Consider the following 21,381-nt stretch of genomic DNA (forward strand, 5'->3'; position numbering starts at 1 on the left):
AAACAAAAGTTGATTTTTTCCTAAGTGGCAACAGCTACGTGACAGAATGGGCAGACTGGGAGACTGGGAGTCAGGAAGACCTGAGTTCAAGTCTTGACTCAGACTTGAGTCACCAAACCTCTTTGTAGCTCAGTTTCCTCATCTGTGGAGTGGGAATAATAATGGCGCCTACCTCATAAAGGATCAAATGACGTAAAATATCTTAAGCAAACTTTAAAGTGCTGTATTAAGGCTGGTTGCTAATATTACTATTATTAGTCTATTATTAGAAATTCCCTTTCCCCTTTCGTCCAAGCACAATCTCACCCCCAATCTCAATGTCAAATAGTTTTATTGCCTGTTTCCCTCTTGAGGGCACTCAGACCAACACCCCCCTGCCAGGAACCCATCCGTCCCCATGGATCCCACTTTATACATAGCTGGGTCTTGTCCTTTAACAGTAAGGGAGGACCAGGCCTCAGTAGGCACAGGATCCCCTATGGAAGTGGAGAGGAAGGGCTGGGGGAGCGGAGCGGACAGAGGCATTTGGAGACTGACGGCTGTAACCAGGGAAGCCGAGCCCCAGCAGGAGCAGGGAGGGCCCAGTGGCCTTGCAGCGGGAAGGACCCGGGATTGGCACCTTTCCCTAAGCAGCCTGGCAGGAGCAATGAGGTTTCTTCTGGTCAATTCCCACTGGTCCCTATTCATGATGAAACTCCCTGCACCAAGGCCATCCTGGTTACAGCGTCGCATCCTGTGACCCCAAGGGGGAATACTAAGAAAAGCACCAACCAAGGAGCTGCCTATCAGGGTAGACGTGTTGAGTTGGGGGCGGGGAAGGGGGTTTAGGTCGATGAGCCCATGTTCGAGGCCCTGCCCCGACAAGAGAAAGGGAGGGAGGAAGAGAGAAGGTGGGGCCTGGGCATCCTGGGGCCTGGGATGGGGGTCAGCAGTGTCCACCTGTTGCCCGGCAGCCTCCAGCCCTCCTAGCTGCCTGTCGCTCCTTCAGGGCCGTCCTCCGGAGCTGAGCTCGAGCCTGACGGGGAGAAACCCATTTCTGCTGCAATCTTTTCCCCAACCTTTCTCCCCACCCTTGGCCCTCCCAGTCTGACTCTCAAGCTCAGAGAGACCCAGATTTCTAGAGCTAGGAGGGATCTCAGAAGCTCTCTAAGTTATTGTCCCATGCTCCTGCCCAGGAATCTCTTCTGCCATATAATGGCAAGCGGTCATACATGGCCTTAAGTAATGAGGAACCTATCACTTTGTCATTGCTATTAATATCGTTCTGTGGCAGCTCTTTACGTCCATGGAAATAACCGGGACATCCTCCATCACCCTCCTCTTATCCAGGCTAAATAGCCCCAGCTGATCCTCTTGTGTTAAGGTGTCTGACAACCTATGACCTTGATCTCTGGCCCCTATACATAACCTCCACTTGGCTGTTCTGGCCTAGCTGCACACCCTATTTCCTCCCAAACCCCTCTAGACTCAAGTACTCACAGGTCGTTTAGGCACACAGGAAATCTGAGGGGGCTCCCACTGGCCATCCTCAAGGCACCGGATCATGGGAGAGTTACGCTGGGCCAGCCCTTCCCGGCAGTGATAGCGAAGCACATCATCCACTTCATAGCGAGACCTTGGCCGGCCAAAGACCAGTGCCAAGGGCAGCTCTGGGGGTGGTCCACAGGACACTAGGGGGAGGAGATTGTGAAAGGCAGTCAGGGAGGGAGAGTCCTAGCTGGGACTAGTGACAGCTGCCACAACAGGGACAGCAGGGATATCACCCAGACACATACCTTAGGCCTTTCAGCTCCAAGTGGAGCCCATATCATACTGATTGATAATCAGCCCTCTTTTCCCTTCCTGGGTCAGCGTTGCCAGTTCAGTATAATATGCCCCAACCACAAGGTTAGTACAGCATCTCTAGTCATCATGGCACCCATTTTACAGTTATTTACTTGGCAACCAATCATTCTATTGTCCCCAGCTCCAGCCCCTCACCCCAGTATCCTCAAGCCCCTACCCCTTTCCAGTCTGTCCCATCCCCCTTCATCTCTCCCTCAGTATCAGCCCTCTTTTTCCTTTTAGCTCCAAGTGGAGTCCATATCATACTGATTGATAATCAGCCCTCTTTTCCCTTCCTGGGTCAGCGTTGCCAGTTCAGTATAATATGCCCCAACCACAAGGTTAGTACAGCATCTCTAGTCATCATGGCACCCATTTTACAGTTATTTACTTGGCAACCAATCATTCTATTGTCCCCAGCTCCAGCCCTTCACCCCAGTATCCTCAAGCCCCTACCCCTTTCCAGTCTGTCCCATCCCCCTTCATCTCTCCCTCAGTATCTTTCAATCCTCTACTCCTCCTCCCCAGTATCTGCTAGTTCCCTGCCTGTCTCCCCTAGTGCCTCCTAGCCCTCTGACCCTCTTCCCCATGGTTTCTCCTCTCTCTCCCCGTTCCCTTCCCTCTGGCCTCTCCTCACCCAGCCCCATCTTGCAGGTGTAGGATAGGTGGTAGTTGCAGGGAACATCACTCCACTGTCCCTGGTCATGCCAGACCATGACCACACAGTTTTCTCCAGATAGGAAGTAACTGTCTGGCTGCCCTGGGTTCCAATTCTCATAAAGCTAAGGAAGGGAAGAAAGAAAGAAGACATCTGTGGGACACTGAAGAAGGGTAAGAGATGAGGGAAGAGGGGCAGGATCCAGGAGACACTAAGGAATAAGGGAAAGGGTGTGGAAGCCCTGGGAGAGGGCAGAGCTGGGGGACATGGTAGTGAGATGAGCAGGGGGAATACTAAAAGAAAAGAACAGGGCTTAGGGGTAATGGGAGAGAAGGTGACGTCTGGGAAGACACTAGGAGAGAGGGACAAGGGCTTTGGGGGCATGGAAGGAGAAAGCTAGGGACTGGGGGACAAGGGAGAAGGGGAGGGGCTTGAGGGAGACACTAAGGGAAGAAAAGGCTGAGAAGAAACCAGTATGTGTATGTGAAGACTTGGTTCTCCTCTCACCAAGGGAACTCCATCTGACCACAGAAAATCTCCTTCAATGGTTCTGTCATTCAGCCCAATCCATTGGTATTCTCTGTATTGATCTAGAGAACAGGAGACAGAGATAGAGATTTTAAAGAATGAAGCCTGCAGTGTGACTGCAGGCCAGCAGAGGGCACCATTTCCCTGTTAGACCAGCATACTACATTTAACTGCTATGGGAAGTTGTTTTTAAATTTGTTCTCAATCTCTCCTGCTGCCCTCTTCTCATTCTTCCCTATGTGGGAGTGCGACCCAGCCAAAGGCAAATGGGGAAATGATAGTGCTTGATGTTTGGCAATCAGGGGTGCAGAAATGAGGTTATAGAACTATCCAGAGCATGAAAGAAAAGGTAGGGGATTGACCCTAGAAAAAAAAAGGAAACTTTTAAACAAAGCCAGGAGTTCTGCAGGACAAACTGGAACATAAGAGTAAGAAAAGGAAGACTAGATGACAGGAGAAGCCAGAGGAGCCACAGTCAATAAACACTGGGGGCTGAACCTCGAAGGTCCCTTTTCCAGCTCAAAATCTATTATCTTATGAGCTGCTTTCCTATGACTTAGAAGATGTAGTATCTTTTTCCTTTCTTGTACACCCTCTAAGCTGTAGGAAAGCTGTTCGTATGATCATAGATTTAGAGGGTGGAAGGCATTAGAGAGTCAACTCCTTCATTTTACAGATTGGGAAAATGAAGCACTGAGAGGTTGTAACTTGCCTGGTTGTACTGGTAGTAGATGGCAGAAATGGGGTTTGAACTAGGTTCTCTGACTCAAAATTCAGTTTTCTTTCCTTTGCATGCAATATCATATCATAACCCAAAACACCTAATTTCTATCCTGGTAGCCTGTTCCCCAAGAGGAAAGAGAAAGGAATATATTTATAGGGGGGAATGGGGGGTGAGGAACATGGTAATAGCATAGGTATCCTGGATCTGGGCTTTTCCTCTTCTTCTAGAATGTGGCATTAAAGGGAACAAGGCTTAGAGACCAGGGAGTAAATTCTGACAACCAGAAAACAGGAGGGAGGGGAAAAGGTACACATATGCAGGAATGATAGAAAATAGAGAGTTCCTGGTTCACTGGGGAAAAGAGAGTGGGGGGAGGAGGAGAGGAATTGGAAGACCATCAGGGACTAATTCAACGAGGTAACCAGAAAAACATGGTCAATTATTCCAAATATGGATATAGGACAATCAGGTTCTAAGTAGCAGAGCTAGAAATGAAACCAGGTCCTGTGACTAAATTCTGAGCATTTTCCACCATACCAATATGGCTATTACTTCTATATTCCAATATTGGTATATTTTCACTATCACAATGTGAGACAGGAGAACATTAAGTGCAAATCATAACTCATATACTTACTGGTTGTGTGTCACTGAAAACACTATCCGCCACCAAAATTTTGGCCATCAGAAATAGGTGTATTTTGGTTTATTTCAACATGATAAATAGCTCTAAGCCAGGGCTGACCCCTGGAGTTATGACACAATATTGTGGCCAGGCTCAGTGTATATAAGGGTGCAGCATTCTTGGTCCAGCCTGGCTGATGGGGCTTCAGGAAGGATCATATTTCTATTTTCAGCACCTTGGAAAGCACAGGGCCTTCCATGACCACAAGCATACAAGTGTTTGTTTAATCAATGCATTAATATCACCAGTGGCTTCCCAAAGTCCTCCCAGGGCCCCCTCATCCCTGCCCACAGGGGCCCAGCTTACTGTTGATGAAATTCTGCTCCTCAGGTGTGCTGATGCTGGTTAAATGGGCTCCATGAAGCCGGCACTGAGTTTCGGCTTCTTCCCAGTTCCTCCGAGTTGAAAAATGCTTGTAGCAAGAGCCCTGGAAGGCATCCCAGCCAGAGCTGCAGGACCGGAGTCCTGAAGTAGAAAGGGGAGTGAGGTCAAATGGAAGGGAAGTGGGGGAGGAGCACCTCTTGACCCTACTGGCGGGGTTATTGTTGCTGGTCAGGAAGGTTCAGTTTAGCTACCTTCTCCTCCACAAAACATTTCCTTATTTTCTTGGGAGGTATAAAAGCATTCTCAAAACTCAAGCTCCTTCCCTTTCTCAGGAGAAAAGTGGGAGAGGTTACTTAACAGGTTATCAAAGGCATGGTAGTAGGAGTGGGAAAAGCAGGTGGTCCTGATCCTACCCCGCCCCCCCCCAAGCTGACAGCATTTGAAATTCCCTCCTAAAATTTTCCTAGAGTACTTTATTTCTGGATTTCTCTTTATTTTTTAATCTAATTACAATTAGATTGTAAACTCCTTGAGGCCAGGGACTATCTTTTGCTTCTTTTTGTATACCTAGTGCTTAGCAACGTGCCTGGCAATTCACAAACATTTATTGATTGATCTCCATCACACTGTACTTTGTGTCATACTTATGTGTATATACTAATGTACCATAAACTCCCTAACAGCAGAGAGCATTTTGTTTTCCACTTTTGTATCCTCAGCACCTAGCTGCCAGGGCTATAGGGCACATAGCCAATTAACCAATTTAATATAATTCAAGACAACGGCATTTATCAAGTGCTTACTTAAGCACTGTGCTAGGGGTTAAGGCAGGGGTGGAGAACCTACAGCCTCGAGGCCACATGTGGCCCTCTAGGCCCTCAAGTTCAGCCCTTTGAATCCAAACTTCACAGAACAAAACCCCTTAATAAAAGGATTTGTTCTGTAAAACTTGGACTCAGGCAAAAAGCTGCACCCAAGGACCTAGAAGGACACATGTGGCCTTGTGGCTGCAGGTTCCTCACCCCTGGGTTAGGGGTACAGATGTTTGTTGAGGTGACGTGAATTGAGGCAGTGACAGTTACAGTCCAAGGACTAGGAAAACAGTGGTCAAGTTACCAGAGAGGAAAGGGGGAACAGGGACACACTTTGAGGCTTTCATATCCTTTCTCTTTCTAGCCTTCTTCCTTGACTTCTCTCCCCCTAACTTCCAAGATGGGACTGGCCTCTCTGATCTTATATTGTGGAAATTTGAGGTCTGGATCCGTAGGAATAAAAACTCTGGACCCTAGGGCTCTCAAGATTTATCCTCCTATCCCTTATGCTTTTAGAATCTTAGAATGCAGGCTGGGGGCAGGAGGGGGGAGGGAGATGTGGATTTGGTTCTGAGTACACCCCCACTAGTTGAGTTGCCTGATCCCCTATTTCTCTTGTCCCTTCCCATCTCCACTCACCAATCTCGCACAAGTTCCCCCCATAGCCGGGTAGACATAGGCAGTGGACGCCATCACCCTCCTCGTAGCATGTCCCCCCATTGTGACAAGGGCTGGGGACACAATCACCTGCAAGGGGGCAGAGGCATGAGACATGGCAATTGTGGTGCTAGGAGTTCAGGCACTTGTAGGCGATCTCAAAACACATGTGAGATCCATCCCAGAGTAGGGCCTTGGCCATAACCAAACCTCCTCCCTGTCCAGAGCTCTCATCTTTCTCCCCCTCCCACCACCTCCTAGATCCCTACCCCCAATCCCTCAACCAATACCAGACTTGGATAGGATTCAATCCAGCCCAGACCCCAAGTCTGCCCTCCCATTCCCACTAAGACCAGGACCAAGCAATGGACAGAAGCCACAGGAAGGGCATACGTTCTCCTCCCAACACTCTAACTTTCTAGAAGTGGCCAGTTAGAAAATCCTGCAGGTACCCCTGGTCATCCCTGTTTGGTTCCCAGGTATTATAATTTACAAATCTCACTGAGCCTGGGATTCCATATGGTAAGTGCCAGGTGACTGAAGGTAGGAGGAAGGGCAGCAGTCAAAGCTTCAGAGGAGAAATTTGACTCCCCCCTTTGTCTGCCTACAGTATCAGCCTGTTCTGGAGGCCACCGGAAGCAGGAATTCAAATCTGGGAATTCTCAGACATCATTTTCATTCCATACCTTTCCTGCTCAATATTTCTGGACTTTTGACCCTTTGTTTTCCAGGACTCCTTCTCATACTCTTCACTCCTGCTACATGAACTTGCCCTTGACCTCATTCAACATCACAGCTCTTTCTCTAAGTCTTCTGTTATATAAGATTCTGTATTTCTTCCTTTTCCATTAGTTCCCCTCCTTCCCGACACTATTCCATATTCCCTTCCCCAGAGAAGCTTTCCCAGCCATCACTGCCATCCCCCATCCAGCTCTATCTCTCCCCCAAGGTGATATCTAGAATATTTACTGACATGACCATCTGTTCTAATCTCTGTACCTGGTATAAAGTGGCAGAGGATTCCATATCCCCCAACAAAGTAGGAGCTTCCTGAGGACAGAGATTCTGTCTTTTCTTAGAGATTGGGAACTTTCTGGGAGTTGGCACTGTCTTCCTCATCAAACTGTTGACTTCTTAAGGGCAAAAACCAGTCCTCTTCCTTCTTCTGGATCCTTTCCACCCTTTACCTTCCCCCCACCCCAGATCCTAGGCCAGTTATCTACTAATAAAATGTTCTCAAGATAGAAATATGAGGTGAGAAGGACTAAATGACTGAAACACGAGTGGACAGAGCTTATTTTCTTGGAAGGTCTCAAAATGCCTTCTTTCAGAAAAGATGTGTGGGAGACCAGGGAGTAATCAAAGATGATGAATAGGAAAACCAAGGCAAGGTTGTTGCAGAGTAGGTAGGGCAAGTGGTTCTTGGTTATAGAAATAGGCAAAAGGTGATCCCTACTGTGCAGTGGTTCAGGGATCTGTGCTCAGGTAGCCTTGTCCCCACTGGCTGGCTGTCTGCCTGCAGAGAAACTCAGTAAAAGTGATATAGATGATATCAGGGATAATCTAGTTCACATTTTCTAGAATGAACAGAAGTTTACAAAGTACTTCTCAACAACCCTGTGAAACAGGTATTAAATTATCCTTAAAACCACTTTGCAAACAGGAAAGCTGAGGTCCTAAACTTAGAGACAAGATTCAAGTTCCAGCTTTGCCGTGTTCTAGCTGTGTGACCTTAGGCAAGATGCAGATCACCTCTGAGGCTTTTTCCTCATCTGTAAAATGGTGAAAATCTCTATCCATATTATATAGCTATTATGAAGAAAGTGTTTTGTAAATTCGGAAGTGTTACAGAATCAAGTGATGTCCCAGGGGCACACTGCTAGTGGGTCTGAGCTGGGGTTAGAACCCAATCTCCTGAACAGAGCCAGAGCTCTTTCCATTGCATCAGGTCATCCCTCTAGACTAATGGAGAATGTATGACCTTGGGCAAATTCCTTCCCTCTTTGGGCCTCAGTTTCCTCAACTGTAAATGAAGGGATTGCCCTAGATAATCTCTCTTATGCATGCCAGTTCTAAGTTTATGATCTTTTTAACATCACCCATCTCACCTGCTGCAGTCTCAGTCACTTCGTAAAGTTCCAAGTCTACACTGCAAAGTGGAACTATAATATCCTCTACAAGGGAATTTGAGCTCACAGAGTTAAGAACCAGCAGGACCTTACCAACTCCATGGTGACAGTGTATAGAGAAAATGTCCCCTAATGCATTAATTAGTTCTATAACAGGACAACAAAGGGTCTGGGGAAGAAGAAAGGATGGAATTGGTTCAAATAACTTTCCTGGAATGACAAGGCCAGTTCTGGAAGAACGGTCCAGCTGATTCAGTCCTATACCCCTCTATTCTCCCTCTACTAATCCAACCATGTTGGTTTCTCCCAATATGGTCCATGCTGCCCTCTGCAGGGGATGGTTATTTCTTATATTAACTCCTTAAACATCAGATCAGGTGAAGGTTGTGAAGGGATGACCCTTGCTTGCTATAGCAATACTCCGGCACAGGACCCTTTCCTACTAAGAACCTTCAGATGACTCAGTCTGTTCTCCACCCCCATTTCCAGAAGAACTTTCCTCATCTCTCAAGTGATCTGGGTCCCACATCATCTTCTTCCTCACTTTTTACTCTGTTCTTTGTCCAGCAGGGAGATGAAAGACATCTGTCTTTTCCATCTTTCCTACTCTCCCAATCTCCCATTCCTGGCATTCCAAACTCCTGAGAGTAGAGAAATGCTTCTTGCTACTTACTTATCATCTCTCTTGCCTAGCAGCTCTGTCCTAGATACAACATGGACAGGGAGCATAGGAAAAGTCCAAGGGGACATTTCTATGCCCTCTTCCCCCTAAAAAAGTGGGGATCATCATGAAGAGAAAGAATGAGAAAGCTTAGAATTGGAATGAATTCCAGGGTCTAAAATAGGAAAGTCATTCCCACCCCATCGCCATCCCTGTACTTTTGAAGAGACCAGGAAGCAGAGTAATTGACATAATAAATTTTCATCCTGAATTTCTGCCGTGAGTGTATTTGAGTGGTAGAATATGTTCTCCCTTTCCTTTCTCTCCAAATCCCCAAATCTCTCCTCCACCCACAGCTTCAGTTCTCTCTCCCTCAAGGGCTCCTCCCATACACCTTGTACATACATAAGTAAAATGAGTGCTTTGAGTACACTATGGCCTAGAAAGAGGGCATAAACCCTCCCAATTGTGAGAGGAAAGTTATTAATAATGAGGACTGGAGTAGTGTAGATGGGAAATCCAGGTGGGGAATAAAATGCTGATTATGGATACCAATATATACTGCTAAGATAAAACACTGATGTTAGGGAGGAAACGGGAGGCCCTGCTATGGTTTAGCACGCTAATGTTGGCTCTCCCCAGGGACCCAGGAAAAGGTCTCTCCTGTGAAATTGTCCCTTCAAAGGAGAAGGACTCACTAACTCATGTTTATATCTACACTGGAATGACGTAAGTCATTGGGAAATAGAAATCTCCCCCCACCCCACCACATCTGCCAACCTTTATTGATTTCTCCCAACTGGGAGTGAGACAGCATGTTTCTTTGCTTCTTTCCCTTCACCACACACATTCCCAGACTGGTAATAAATACTCAGAGTTGGGACTTCAGAGGGCTGAGTGAGAGACAGTTAGTGTAGACATGGCCTGGGGTGGGGTAGGAATGGAATACTGGTGAAGAAAATGAGAGCACAGCATGGGGGTGTTAGAACATGGATCAGGGGCAAAGGCAAAGAGGCTGATGAGATAAAAGGAGAAACATAGAGAAAATAGGGAATCAAAGTCAGCCACTGAGAGAAATAGAGCCAGAGCCAGAGGCAGAAAAAAAAAGACAGAAAAATAGAATCCTTCATAGAGCAGAGGAGACAAAAAAGCAGAGATGGAGAAAGGCAGAGGTAGAGTGACAGACAGAAAAAGGCAGAGAATAAAGGAAAAGACAGAAACAGAGAAGCAGACAAAGGGTAGAAAGGGAGAGACAGAAACTAAGAGTAGGACAGAGAGCCAAAGCCAAAGACAGAGAAAAAGAGACAGACAAAAAGACAGACAGAGACAAGAAAGAAATAATTCTTCAGAGAAAGAAGAGAGGCAGATTGGGGGAAATGGAGACAGAGGGACCCGGAGTTTGGTTATAAATTGGTTTTAATTGAGATTTATTTCCGAGGCTTGTTTTCCATGAAACAGTCATAAAAATACTTCACAGAAGTAGTGTCAATTAAGGCTCCTGGGGGAGGGGTTTGTTCCCTGGGACTGAGAGAAGGGGCTCCAATCCAAAGGCTTCCCTGATATCATCCAGAATGGGATACATGGTTGAAAGAAAGGGAGTGGGAGTACATGGAGAGGGAGAAATGGAAGTAAAGGTAAAAAAAACTGGGAGACTGGAGGAGAAAGGATACTAAACTGGAGGGAGGGCTGAGGGGCAGAAATAGAAGTCACAAACTAGGAGGGTATTACAGAGTGAGGAGGTCTTGGGCAAAAGGAGGATTCCAGAATGGACGAGCTGGGGAAGTCAGAGGGGGTAAGCTATTAGGACCTGGGGAAATGACAAGAAGGTCTCAGAGGGAGCCACAAAGGGAGTAGAAAGGAGTGCACCAAGCCTGGAGTAGGGAAGAGGAGAATTACAGAGGGGACATGGAAAAGAGGCATGGTGCTCTTAGGGTAAGATAAGGGAGTCAGAGTGGAAGGGAGAGGAGAGAAGAGGAGTCACAGGGCCAGGGGAAGGTGGAAGAGGGATCACAGGAAACCATGGCAATGGTAATGGAAGGGAGATTACAGAAGGAGGCTGGAGAATGGGGGGAGGTGGAAATAGTCATAGAAGAGCTTAGTACTGTCTGGAAGGCTGGAGATGGTATGGGACAAGGGGCAGGTTAGAAGACAGCAGTCCAGAGCAGCAGAAGGAAGAGGGAGGCAGAGTAGTGGGTTGGATTACCTGGTGAAGGGGCTGCAGCCCCCGCAGCTCCCAGGCCTGCGCTCTCAGTGGGTAGCGCTGGCTGGGCCCTGACGGAGGTCTCCACAGGTGCTGTCCTTCCCAGAGCCTCTTCAGGGGGGGCCACCCTGTCCCCTGCCCCCTCCTTCCCCTCCACTCCTGGAAGTGTCCCAGTTGCTGGAGACAGACTGGGTGCCTCTTCTGAGCTCCCCATTTCATCGCTTTCTCCATGAGGGACCCAGGGAGGAGTGCCCCCAGACAGCTCTGGTGCCCCGACCTCTTCCTCATCTTCTTCCTCAGTACGGACAGGTGTAGTGGGTGGAGGGGATGCTTGACTCCCTTCCCCGTGAGCCATAGACCCAAGGGTTGGTAGGGTCTCGATGGACTGCCCCCTGATTCTTGGATGCCTGGGCCCCTCTGGCTGCCCCCCAGGAGAGGGCATGGCGCTATCATGCACAGACACCTGGGCCACCAGAGGAGACTCAGACAGCCTTTTCTCATGGGGAGGCTCAGTGGAGAGGGAGCCATTCTCTATGGCTACTTCCTGGATCTCACTTAGTACGGGAGAAGGAGCTTCATCTTCCACTTCCTCCTCCTCTTCTCCCTCCTCTTGCCCTTCCTCATCCTCTTCCTCTATTACCTTCTCATCTTCCTCCTTCTCCTCCTCCTCAGAAGACCGCATGGTCGGGGTAACTGATGGGTCTCCATCCTCTGAACAAATGAAAGTAATATCAGGACCATGGACAGCATTCTAGGGGCAGATTGACTAAAGAGGAACTCGAGACCCAGGGAATTCTCAGGGACCCAGGGAGAGGAGTGTGGCCTAGGGAAGAGAGGATTGTGGGTCACAAGGGGAGAGGGGCATTGGAGACATTGGGTGGGGGATCACCTGAGAAGAGTCAGGAAACTGAGGGGTTTCCAGGGAGAGGAGAAGGATGGGGAGGGTGGGGTGGACACTGGAATAGAGTGGAGGGAACTGTTGGACCCTGGAGGGGAGGGGAGGGGCTGGGAGACACAGAAAAAGATGAAAAAGGGTTGGGGGACCTTGAACTTGAGGTGAGGTGATGAGGAGGCAACTGGTACATGAGTAAATATGACTTTCTCTTCCTTTCTCCAATTCAGCACTTTCTATGGTGGAGGGGAAAAGGAAGAGGTGCCAAAGAATGGAAGCCTCTCTTTCCCAGCCAATATCTTCTTAGGTTAAGAATCCTCAGGCCTTCCAAACTGGACTCATATAAGCTCTTTGTCTCTGCCCAAGAACACCATCTTATCAGCAGGAGGGATAGAGGCTGAGGAGGGCAGGTAGAGATGCTGGAAAAGTAAATTTCCTCTAATTTCTGAGTTGGGAGACAGAAGAGATGTCATCCAGTCTTAGACTTGGCCAAAGGAGGGGTTGCAAGGCACAGATGGAGTGGTAGGGATGGGTGTACCTCAAGAGCACACGACTGATGAAGGCTCTGGTCCCTACACCACCTTTACCCTTTCATGTCACTGCAATTTGCAGGGCATAAAGAAGGATTTACCTAGGAATGTCTTGGGGGCCTCTTCAGGGTCCTCTGGGGTGGAGCTAATTCCCCTGCTGTCCTCTGAAATGGGGACAGAGTAGATGGCTCCTCGAGACTCACTCTGTGTGGCCTCCTGAAGTAGCTGAAGTTCCTGAAGGGTCTCTGTCACTGTGACAATGGTCTCCAGCCCATCTGAGGCTGGATAGGAATTCCTCGGGGAGACAGAGGATTGAGCAGGGTCTGTAGTTGAAAGGAGAGTGAGGAAGATCATCATATGACCCATCTGGGTTTGAGTGGGTGGGGCTGGATAGGGATTTCCTCCATCCTTAGCTACCCTAGGCCCCTGAGACAGAGGTATCCCCAAGGCACAGTCAGTGCCTTGCACAGATAAGGCACTTGATAAATATCAAATTGAGTTGAACCAAAGAAGTGCCCAAAGGTTATTTTGTATCATGTAATCCTATTGTATGTGAAGTGAACACATGAGTTAGTAAACCAGACAGTTTTGATGAAGTGGAGAGGGTCCTCAATTATGAATTAGAGAGCTTAGTTTCAAATCATGATTGCGCCATCTTGGACAAGTCATCTCCCCTCTTTCAAATGAAGGGAAGAGACCTACTAATCAGTATCTACAGAAAGAATTTATTGAGAGAAAATGGGCTATGCTTACAGCAGAAAAGATGATAGTAAGATCATAGAAAGGACTTTCTAAAAGTCAGAACTAGAGGCAATCTCAGAGTTAGGGAAGCAAGGTAGAGATAGACTTTCTTAAGAATCTGGAAAAGCATAATCCTTCCTTCCCCGTGAAATGAGCTGAGGATTATAGAGTGAGTACAGTTGGGTATAGAAGAAGTGGAAAGGCCATAATGATCCCAGGGAAGAGAATGATAACATAACTGCCCCTACTGCTCTTCAGGACTCCCTGCATTGGAAGAACCAGAGGGGCTGGAAATGAATCATTTCAGACTCAGAATGGAAAAAAGGAAAGGAGAAAACCAGTGAATTGAGATCAGGGAGGCAGGGGGTGAAGCTAAGAAAAGAAAGACTTCATCATCCCTGCCCTGCCCTCACCCTGACTCTTAGACCATCTCTCCGCCCAGCCAGGCGAGACAGGAACAGCACGTCTTCTCACCACCTGCTTACAGCTCCACTCCAAACTTGCCATCTCCCTCCCTTGCCAGCCTCATGTAGGTCTTGTCCTTTCCTCTCCCTGCACTTCACCTTCACATAGTTGCTCCTTCAACCTTGGACAACTTTCTCCCCTCCTCCTTGCCCAATGTACCTATCCCTCCCCTCTTTAACTTAATACTCATCTTCTTCAAGGGAAACTTCTTTGACTGACCTCTCTCAATCAGGACTCCACTCCTGAAAATCCTCCCCCATCCTTCCAGTACAGAATTGCCTGCCCTCATTCCTGTCCCTGGGTTTGTGTCTGTGCCCAAAGGGTGCAGGCTGAGGTATCAGGCTGAAGGCCCAGCAAGTGCAGGGACTATGTCTCCCCATGTTTACTCCCAGTGCCCCTTGAAAACAGAGATTTCCATTACTACAATTGGAGATTCCATAAGGGCAGAGGCATTCTCCTTCATCAGATGGGGGATGGGGAAGGTGACCTCTCTGGTTTCCTCTAATTCTCCTTTGCACAGCTCTAGGCTATAGACAGGAGGACTAAGGAATGGAGAATGAGAGGCTAGAAGAAAACTAAGAGATATCTTCAGTACTGCTTCCACACAGAACACTTTGCCCTGGGACTATCTGTTATACTTTCTTCTCTTTGACTTTGGTCATACTGGATCTATTCTCTGGTTGGAGTCCTTCCAACAGCTATCCAGAGGTCATAGAGACTTGCCTCCTACCTGCACACTAAACTCTTCAAGTCCAGTCTGACTTAGGGGTCCTTAACTCTTTCACCTCCATAATTTTCTCAGTTCTTCATAATTCCTGTTGCTTTCCAGTTCCAGGCACCATATTTTAGGAAAGACACTGACAACCTGGAGCAAGTCCAGAGGAGGCTGACTAAGCTAGTGATGGGCAATCATATAAGAGATTGGCAAATGAAATAGCAATTTTCATCTGGGGGAAGTGAAGCTTTAAGGAAACCATTATTTCAGTCTTTAAATATTTTAAGAACCTTCAGGAAGAAGGATTACACTGATTCTGTATATCTTCAGATTGTAGAACTAGAACCAATGGGTGGAAATTTCAGAGTGGCAGATTTTGTTTTAACAAAAAGAACTTTCTAGCAATCAAGGCTATCCAACATGGAAAGGACTACCCGAAGTGGGAATGAACTAACTTCCTATTCTTTAAAAATACTCAGACAGAGGCTGAATGATTATTTGTAAAGGATGTTATAAAAAAAGACTCATTCATTGGAGAACCTCTACCCTCTACCCTCACAGTATTTCAACTCTAAAATGACATGACTCTTTGTAAAAAAAAAAGACATCTGAATAATCCTAGGGGCGCTTAAGTTATAAGTGACAAAAGAGAATGGAGGAACGGGCAGGACTGGGAATCTGGACTGTCAAATACAGTATCCCCTGTTGGACTCAAAGTATATTAGTCATTTCTGCTCTTACAAATTATCTGAGACCCAAAAGCTCCTCCCCTTAGTCAAGAAACATTTGGGATGGTCCAAAAAAAGGGGCAAGCACTTGGAAATAGGAAGAAACTGAGAGTCTGCATAAACCATTAAAGGAAGTCAACATCATAGAGGGAAAAACTAAGGTTGTCACAGAGGCCATTATGAAGACTTGGCCTATTGAGAGACTAGAACAATAGGTGATGAAGACAAGCTTCATCAAAGGATGGATCCAGCTTATCAACCAACTAGTAAGGATGTTTCAGGGAAACCTAACAGGTCAGAGAGAAGGTACCTGGCATAGTAGAAAGGACAACAGACTAGATATCCAGAGATGAGTTCTAATCTTACCTCTGCTACTTACTACTTGTGTGACTAAGCAAATCATTTAAAATCTGTGCCTCAATTTCCTCCTCCATAAAATTAGAGATCTAAATGGTCTAGATGATCTAGAACTTGGGTTTCTTGGGGGCATATATTATTTCCTTTTTGTCTTTTTGTCCCTTGCACCTAGCAAGTGTATCCTTAGCACCAGAGTCTATTCTTATTTTTTGTTGTATTTTTCCCTCAATCTCTCCCTGTATCTTTCACTATATATTTTTTCTTTCTAAGTCTTTCCATTCTCCTGTGCCTCAGTTTCTTTGTATGTATACCTAAGCTGATACCAAATGCTTGTTAGATTATATTGAATACTAAGGTAATGATTGCTAAGTTCACAATGAAAACAATTTAAAAAATAAAAAAACAATTCTAAGGACTCTTCTAATAACCTATTAATTTAGGAAATGGGTCAGAAAGAAGGTAGGACTTCCAGAAGTGAGAACCATGAAGACTTCTAGGAGGGACAAAGGCAGCTATCAGGTTTGGTGTAGGGCAGCTAAACCCCACTCCAATTGAGGGATCTTTGGGGCCAGATGAAGAAAGGCCTTCTTCACCTGGAGGGCAGGGACCAGGGAAGACCCAAAGGGTTCAATACAGCTGCAGAGCAGGTGTCCAGTGCAGTCCTCCTCAAAGCCTGATGGAATCAGGTGGGGGCAGGTTCTGGGAGGCAGTAAGGATTCCATCCAACCAGCCTTAGAAACAGTGCCAGTCTAAAGCTGCCTATGGCTGTGGGTCTGGATAACTCTGTTTAGCAACAGTACGCCATCTAGCTTAGATGGCTGAAAAGAGAGGAGAGCTGAAGACTAGAACAGCCAAGCCAGACTAGGACAGGAACAGCACTCTGCATTCAGTGAACACATTCTTTTCTAAGCTTGTGTAGTTTGTTTCTTGAATTTCCTAGTGAAAATTCCTTTGGAAAGATTCCAACCTTGTCTCAGCAAAACTGAAAGAGAAAGGATTTTTTTCCATCTTTCTGGAAGAACAGGCAAGGGAATCATCATGCAGTGATGGCAATGGAACCAGAGTGGCTCCAGGAGAGGCAGGTGGAATTGGGGCAGTTGGAATCTGGGAGAGGAAGAGTGGGAAACAGCTATGATGATACTCTCCTGCCTGGAGACATCCCCGTGGTGTTCCATCTCAAAGCATCTGAAAGTCTACCCTCCTATCTAAACTGTGTTCTTATTACATGACCAGAATGTTACACACACACACACACACACACACACACACACACACACACACTTTCCTTTTCCCTTCCAGGTACCTCAGTGGGTTCCTCTCTCTCTTTCTGTCTCTGACTCTTTTAATCTCTGCCTGTTTTTGTCTCCGTCTCCCTGCCCTCTTCCTCTATGTATCTTTCCCTATTTCCATCTCTGCCTTCTTCTGTGTTCCTCAGGGTTTCCACTTCTGTTTCTATCTCTATCTCCAGCTCTCTTATTCTGCTCCTCTGTTTCAATGTCTCTCTGTGTGTCTGTCTTCCTCTATCTCTCTGCTTTTATTTCTTTGTGTGTGAGTGGATTGTTGGTCTGACTGTCTTTAGTTCTTCTACCTGATTGTGTTTCTCTTCACCTCTTTGTCTCATTCTATCTCTATCTTTCTATATTTCTCTGTGCCTCTGTATCTTTTTTTGTTGTTTTCCCTTTGTCTCACCCTGTATCTCTTTCACTATATATGTATATACATATATATATATATTCTTTCTAAGTCATTCTTTTCGCTTATGCCTCTGTTTCTTTGTATGTGAGCTTCTCTATGCCTCTATGCCTCTGTGTCTCTAGCCCTTTCTCTCATTATCCTAGAAGGTGTAAGTCTCTTAGGCAAGGCTCACCTCTGAAGCAGTAGACGTTGAAACGGCTGTGTGCATTAGGAAAGCCAGTCTGATTGGGGAAGAGGAAGAGTGTTTTGACTCCAGGCAGGCCTCCCCCACAGCGCTGTCGTGGTGTGACGATGGGGTAGCGCACGCTGCCATCAGCTAGCCACCCAGGGCTACACCGGTCCAGGCCTTCATCCCAAGCTGCATAAAGCTGTCCTGTTGTGGCGATCTCTGCTCCCCGTTCCCAGCAATAAGCCCGTGCCTCTTCCAAGGTCAGTTTGTCCGGGGTAGAGCCCAGAAATAGCTCCCCTAGGAAGCACAAGGAAAGAAGACAAGGCTACTTAGAGGAAGCAAACAGCCTAGGCAGGGATGTCAGGATTGAAAGCTAGAAGGGGTTTTACAAACCATCCAGCCTTGCTCCATTAATTTCATAGATGAGGGAATTGAGGCCCAAGGAGGTATAGTGACTTGTCTGAGATGATACACGTATCCCAGTTAGTTGTGATTCGAACCCACTGACTCCAACTCCAGAAATACAACTTTTGGGTTGTCCCCATTATAGATTTAACTCAATGTGTAACCGTCAGCAAATCATTCAACTTAACTTGGGTCTCAGTTCTTTCATCAATGACATGGGATCAGTGAATTTAGAGCCAGAAGAGACTTGAAGACTTTCTCCCTGCATTCTAGGGTTGGCAAAAAGATATAATCACAGGTAGAGGGGTCTTAGAGATCATTTGTTCTAACTCCTTTATTTTGTGAATGAGGAAACTGAAGTCCAGACAGGGATGGGGTAGGTCCCGAAAGCCTCACTCAGGGCTTACATGGGAATTTTCCACTGGATTTGGGTCATCTCCTTCCCTGGAGATTCTGAAAGGGGATCTTTCCCTTACCCACAAACCCTAATCACCATTTAGATCCTCAGCATAGCAGTAAACATCATACAGATCCTCTGGATCCACCATGCCATAGTTACGAACTCCAGGGAATCCATCCATGTCTCCATAACAGGCCTCTCGAGGAGTCTGGATGGGATACCTGGAGAGAAAAGAGGACCCAGGGTCAGTACATGTGTGTGTGTGTGTGTGTGTGTGTGTGTGTGTGTGTATAGGGGGGACAATCCCAGGCAACACACCTGTTCGGGACAGGAACTCATCATTTCCTCCCAGTTTCCCTAAAGCCCCTCCCCCCTCCAATGTCTTCCAATTCCTCTTAGGGTCCCCTTATTCCAAGTCTTATCAGCCTCATATCCTCTTACCTTACAGTCTGGTCTGATAGCCATCCTGCATCGCACTGCTCATAGCCCCCCAGGTAAGCAGCATAGAGCTGCTCAGGGCTAGCAATTCGGGCCCCAATACGGGCACACGCCTCTTTTGCACGGGAGAATGAGAAAGCATATCGGGCAGATCCCTCTCGGTACAAAAAGACGACCCCTAAAGGACAGAGAGCCCCCCCCCATCCAAGTGTTCAGCCCACCCCCCTCCATCACCTGCCTACCTACCCCACCCTACTTAAGACTCAAATGAGATAGTATGTATGAAACCTTAGAGGAGTGCTTGGCACATAGTAGGTGCTTAATAAATGCTTGTTCCTGCCCTCTTCTCACCGTTACTTATTACTCCTGAGAGACAAAAACTAAAGATCAAACTCAGATTATCTTATAGCAAGAAGGATTTAGGTTAAACCTCACACAGAAATTCCTTTCCATTAAGGAAAGGACTAGAGACAAAAATCTATCTACCCATGTTTCTCTGTTCCCCTCCCCCTCTCCCCCCACCCCTGTCCTTTGCCCCACCTCTTCCTCCACAAGACTTGGAGCTTCCTGAGGACAGTGACTGTCTTCTTCTCACACTGCCCCCACCCCACCCCTCAGCCTACTCAGCCTACAGGCGCCTACTCACAAGGCACTCAGGATAGTGGGGTTTGGGGGGAAAGATGTTCTTTTTGAGGTTTGACTTCTGCACTCCTCACCTTTAACCTTGACCTCAACGGCATCACTGCCATCATCAATCCCATGCTGGACTTCACAACGATACAAGCCAGAGTCATTGGATCTCAGTTCACTCAGTACCAGAGAGACATCAGTGGTTGAGGCTGGATATCCAGGTAGAGCCACCCGGTACCTGTAGCCTTCACTGACCTTGACCTTGAGTCCACGGGCCACCAACACCTCAGCCTCCCGACCCCCAGACAGGAAAGTCCATTTGACTCTGGGAGAGCCCAGGACAGCCCTGCGGCCTGGGGGAGGGGTTGGGGGTGGTGGCCTAAGGTAGGAGATGTGGCAGGGGATAGTAATGGAGCCCCCGAGGACTCCTCGAAGTGGGGAGTCACCCCCAATGGACACTTTGAATGCCTGATCCTCTGTAGGGAGAAGGGAAGAAAGGGGAAGAGGATGGATTCTTTTCATGTTATAACTGGTCCCCCCTCCCCCAGTGTTCCCAAGGCTCCTCCTCTCCCCACCAATAAAACTTAGTCCCCTTGGTTCTTCTCTAGCATCCCCCCATTCTCAACCCCTCACCCCCGAGTCTCCTAAACATTTCCCGATTGTTACCTGAGCTGTCACCTGTGAAGGCCACAGATGAGGAAGTTAGGGCTTGAACCAAGGCAGTCAGGAGCAGCAGGAGCATCTGTGCCATGCCCAGGGCTGCTATTGGGAGGCAGGAGAAGCAGGTGGGATGCTAGTCTAACCTGAAGTCTAACTTGAGAGCCAACATTTTCCCTGATGGAGAGACCCTGGCTATCACTTTTCCCCTGGCTCACATGTCTTCCTAAGAATACCTCCACTCCATCGTCAGGGAAAGATTTTGAGGCAGAAGACCTGGCTTCTACTACTTACCCCTGTGACTTTGTATAAGTCACATCACTTCTGAAGGCCTCAGCTTTATCTATAAAATTAGAAGGTTGAACTAGACAAACTGGAAGGTCCCTTCCAGAATGAAATCATATGATTCTATGATCCTATGATTACCCCCTTGTGGCTCCTTGTTTCCATCTTCCCCTCTGACTTTGCTCTCTCCAGGCTGTACTCTCAGGGCTCTGAGTTCCCTTTCCATCTACTCTCCTCCCCCAGCCCTTTCTTGCCCTTTCATTCCTAATATCGGTAACCAAGGCTGCCGACTCCAAGAAGGGCTCTGGGATTGAATCAAAGCCAGCTTCCCTAAAATACTCTCTTAACATTCCCTCCCCGCCCCCTTACGTAATGAATTCCCCCCTTTCTCCCCAGACCTTGCTCCAGGGAACTCCACGACTCATCCTCTTTCCTCTTAATACCCTGTCCCTCACCCCCTCCCCCTCCCTGACAACCTCTCCTTTTCCCCTGGCACTGGCTTTCTCACCAGATCTCCCCAGCTCAGGAACCAGCCTGGGACAAAGCCCCTCTCTCTGGTTTCCTGGCCCCCTTCCAGCACTTTCCCCCTTCCAGGCAGCACCTTTTGTAAAGGGCTATTCTCCCTCCTCAGGGAGGGGGCTGGGCAGCTAAAGGGATATTAAAAAATAAAAAAGAGACCACAGGACATTCTGTTGCTCAGATTAGTGGCCACCATAGATAGGCTAGCACTTTCTTCTATCAATCTCAAAGCAAGTATAAGAATGGATCCTTCGCTCTAACAGGCTCTCCTCACGGGCCAGAACGGAAGCTCAAAAAGGACACATGTCCAGAGAGAGACACTAAGGGTAGAAGGAAAGGTAGAGGAAGAGGATCCAGGTGTTCAAGAATCCCTTGCCCTTGATTTTCAGAGTGGTCTTCATGTCATCAGGCCCTGGAGCTGAAATTCTTTAAACATTTAGTAGCTCTTATCTTCCAGAGAGACAGAGATGGACACCATCTAGCTGCCATTGTATTGGTCTCAACTTAGGGAGGAGCGTGGGGGAGCCTGCCATAGAAGCAGGACAGTGCATGG

General features: G+C 47.4%; 1 protein-coding gene across 1 annotated transcript; it reads right to left on the reverse strand.

Annotated features, from left to right (window-relative positions):
* Nucleotides 1-314: 314 nt before the first annotated feature.
* BCAN (brevican) lies at nt 315-20,123 on the reverse strand. The gene is made up of 13 exons (XM_036756122.1): nt 20,034-20,123; nt 19,454-19,843; nt 18,741-18,915; nt 18,393-18,520; nt 17,498-17,791; nt 12,726-12,947; nt 11,206-11,913; nt 6,195-6,302; nt 4,726-4,884; nt 2,990-3,072; nt 2,462-2,606; nt 1,480-1,670; nt 315-1,015 (listed from the first exon to the last, which is right to left on the reverse strand). The coding sequence occupies exons 1-13, from the start codon at nt 20,116-20,118 to the stop codon at nt 926-928; spliced, it is 2,778 nt and encodes a 925-aa protein (XP_036612017.1). The 5' UTR covers nt 20,119-20,123; the 3' UTR covers nt 315-925.
* Between the last annotated feature and the right edge of the window lie 1,258 nt (nt 20,124-21,381).

Source organism: Trichosurus vulpecula, chromosome 4 (assembly GCF_011100635.1).
Source record: "Trichosurus vulpecula isolate mTriVul1 chromosome 4, mTriVul1.pri, whole genome shotgun sequence".
NCBI lineage: Eukaryota > Metazoa > Chordata > Mammalia > Diprotodontia > Phalangeridae > Trichosurus > Trichosurus vulpecula.

Excerpts from the sequence above, each read along its gene's own strand:
- BCAN (XM_036756122.1), bottom strand. The coding sequence starts at position 20,118 with ATGGCACAGATGCTCCTGCTGCTCCTGACTGCCTTGGTTCAAGCCCTA. Across the intron at positions 6,303-11,205 it reads GGCTGCAGCCCCTTCACCAG|GTGATTGTGTCCCCAGCCCT; the intron begins GTAATCCAACCC and ends GCCCCCTTGCAG. Across the intron at positions 3,073-4,725 it reads GGAGCAGAATTTCATCAACA|ATCAATACAGAGAATACCAA; the intron begins GTAAGCTGGGCC and ends CCTGTTCTCTAG.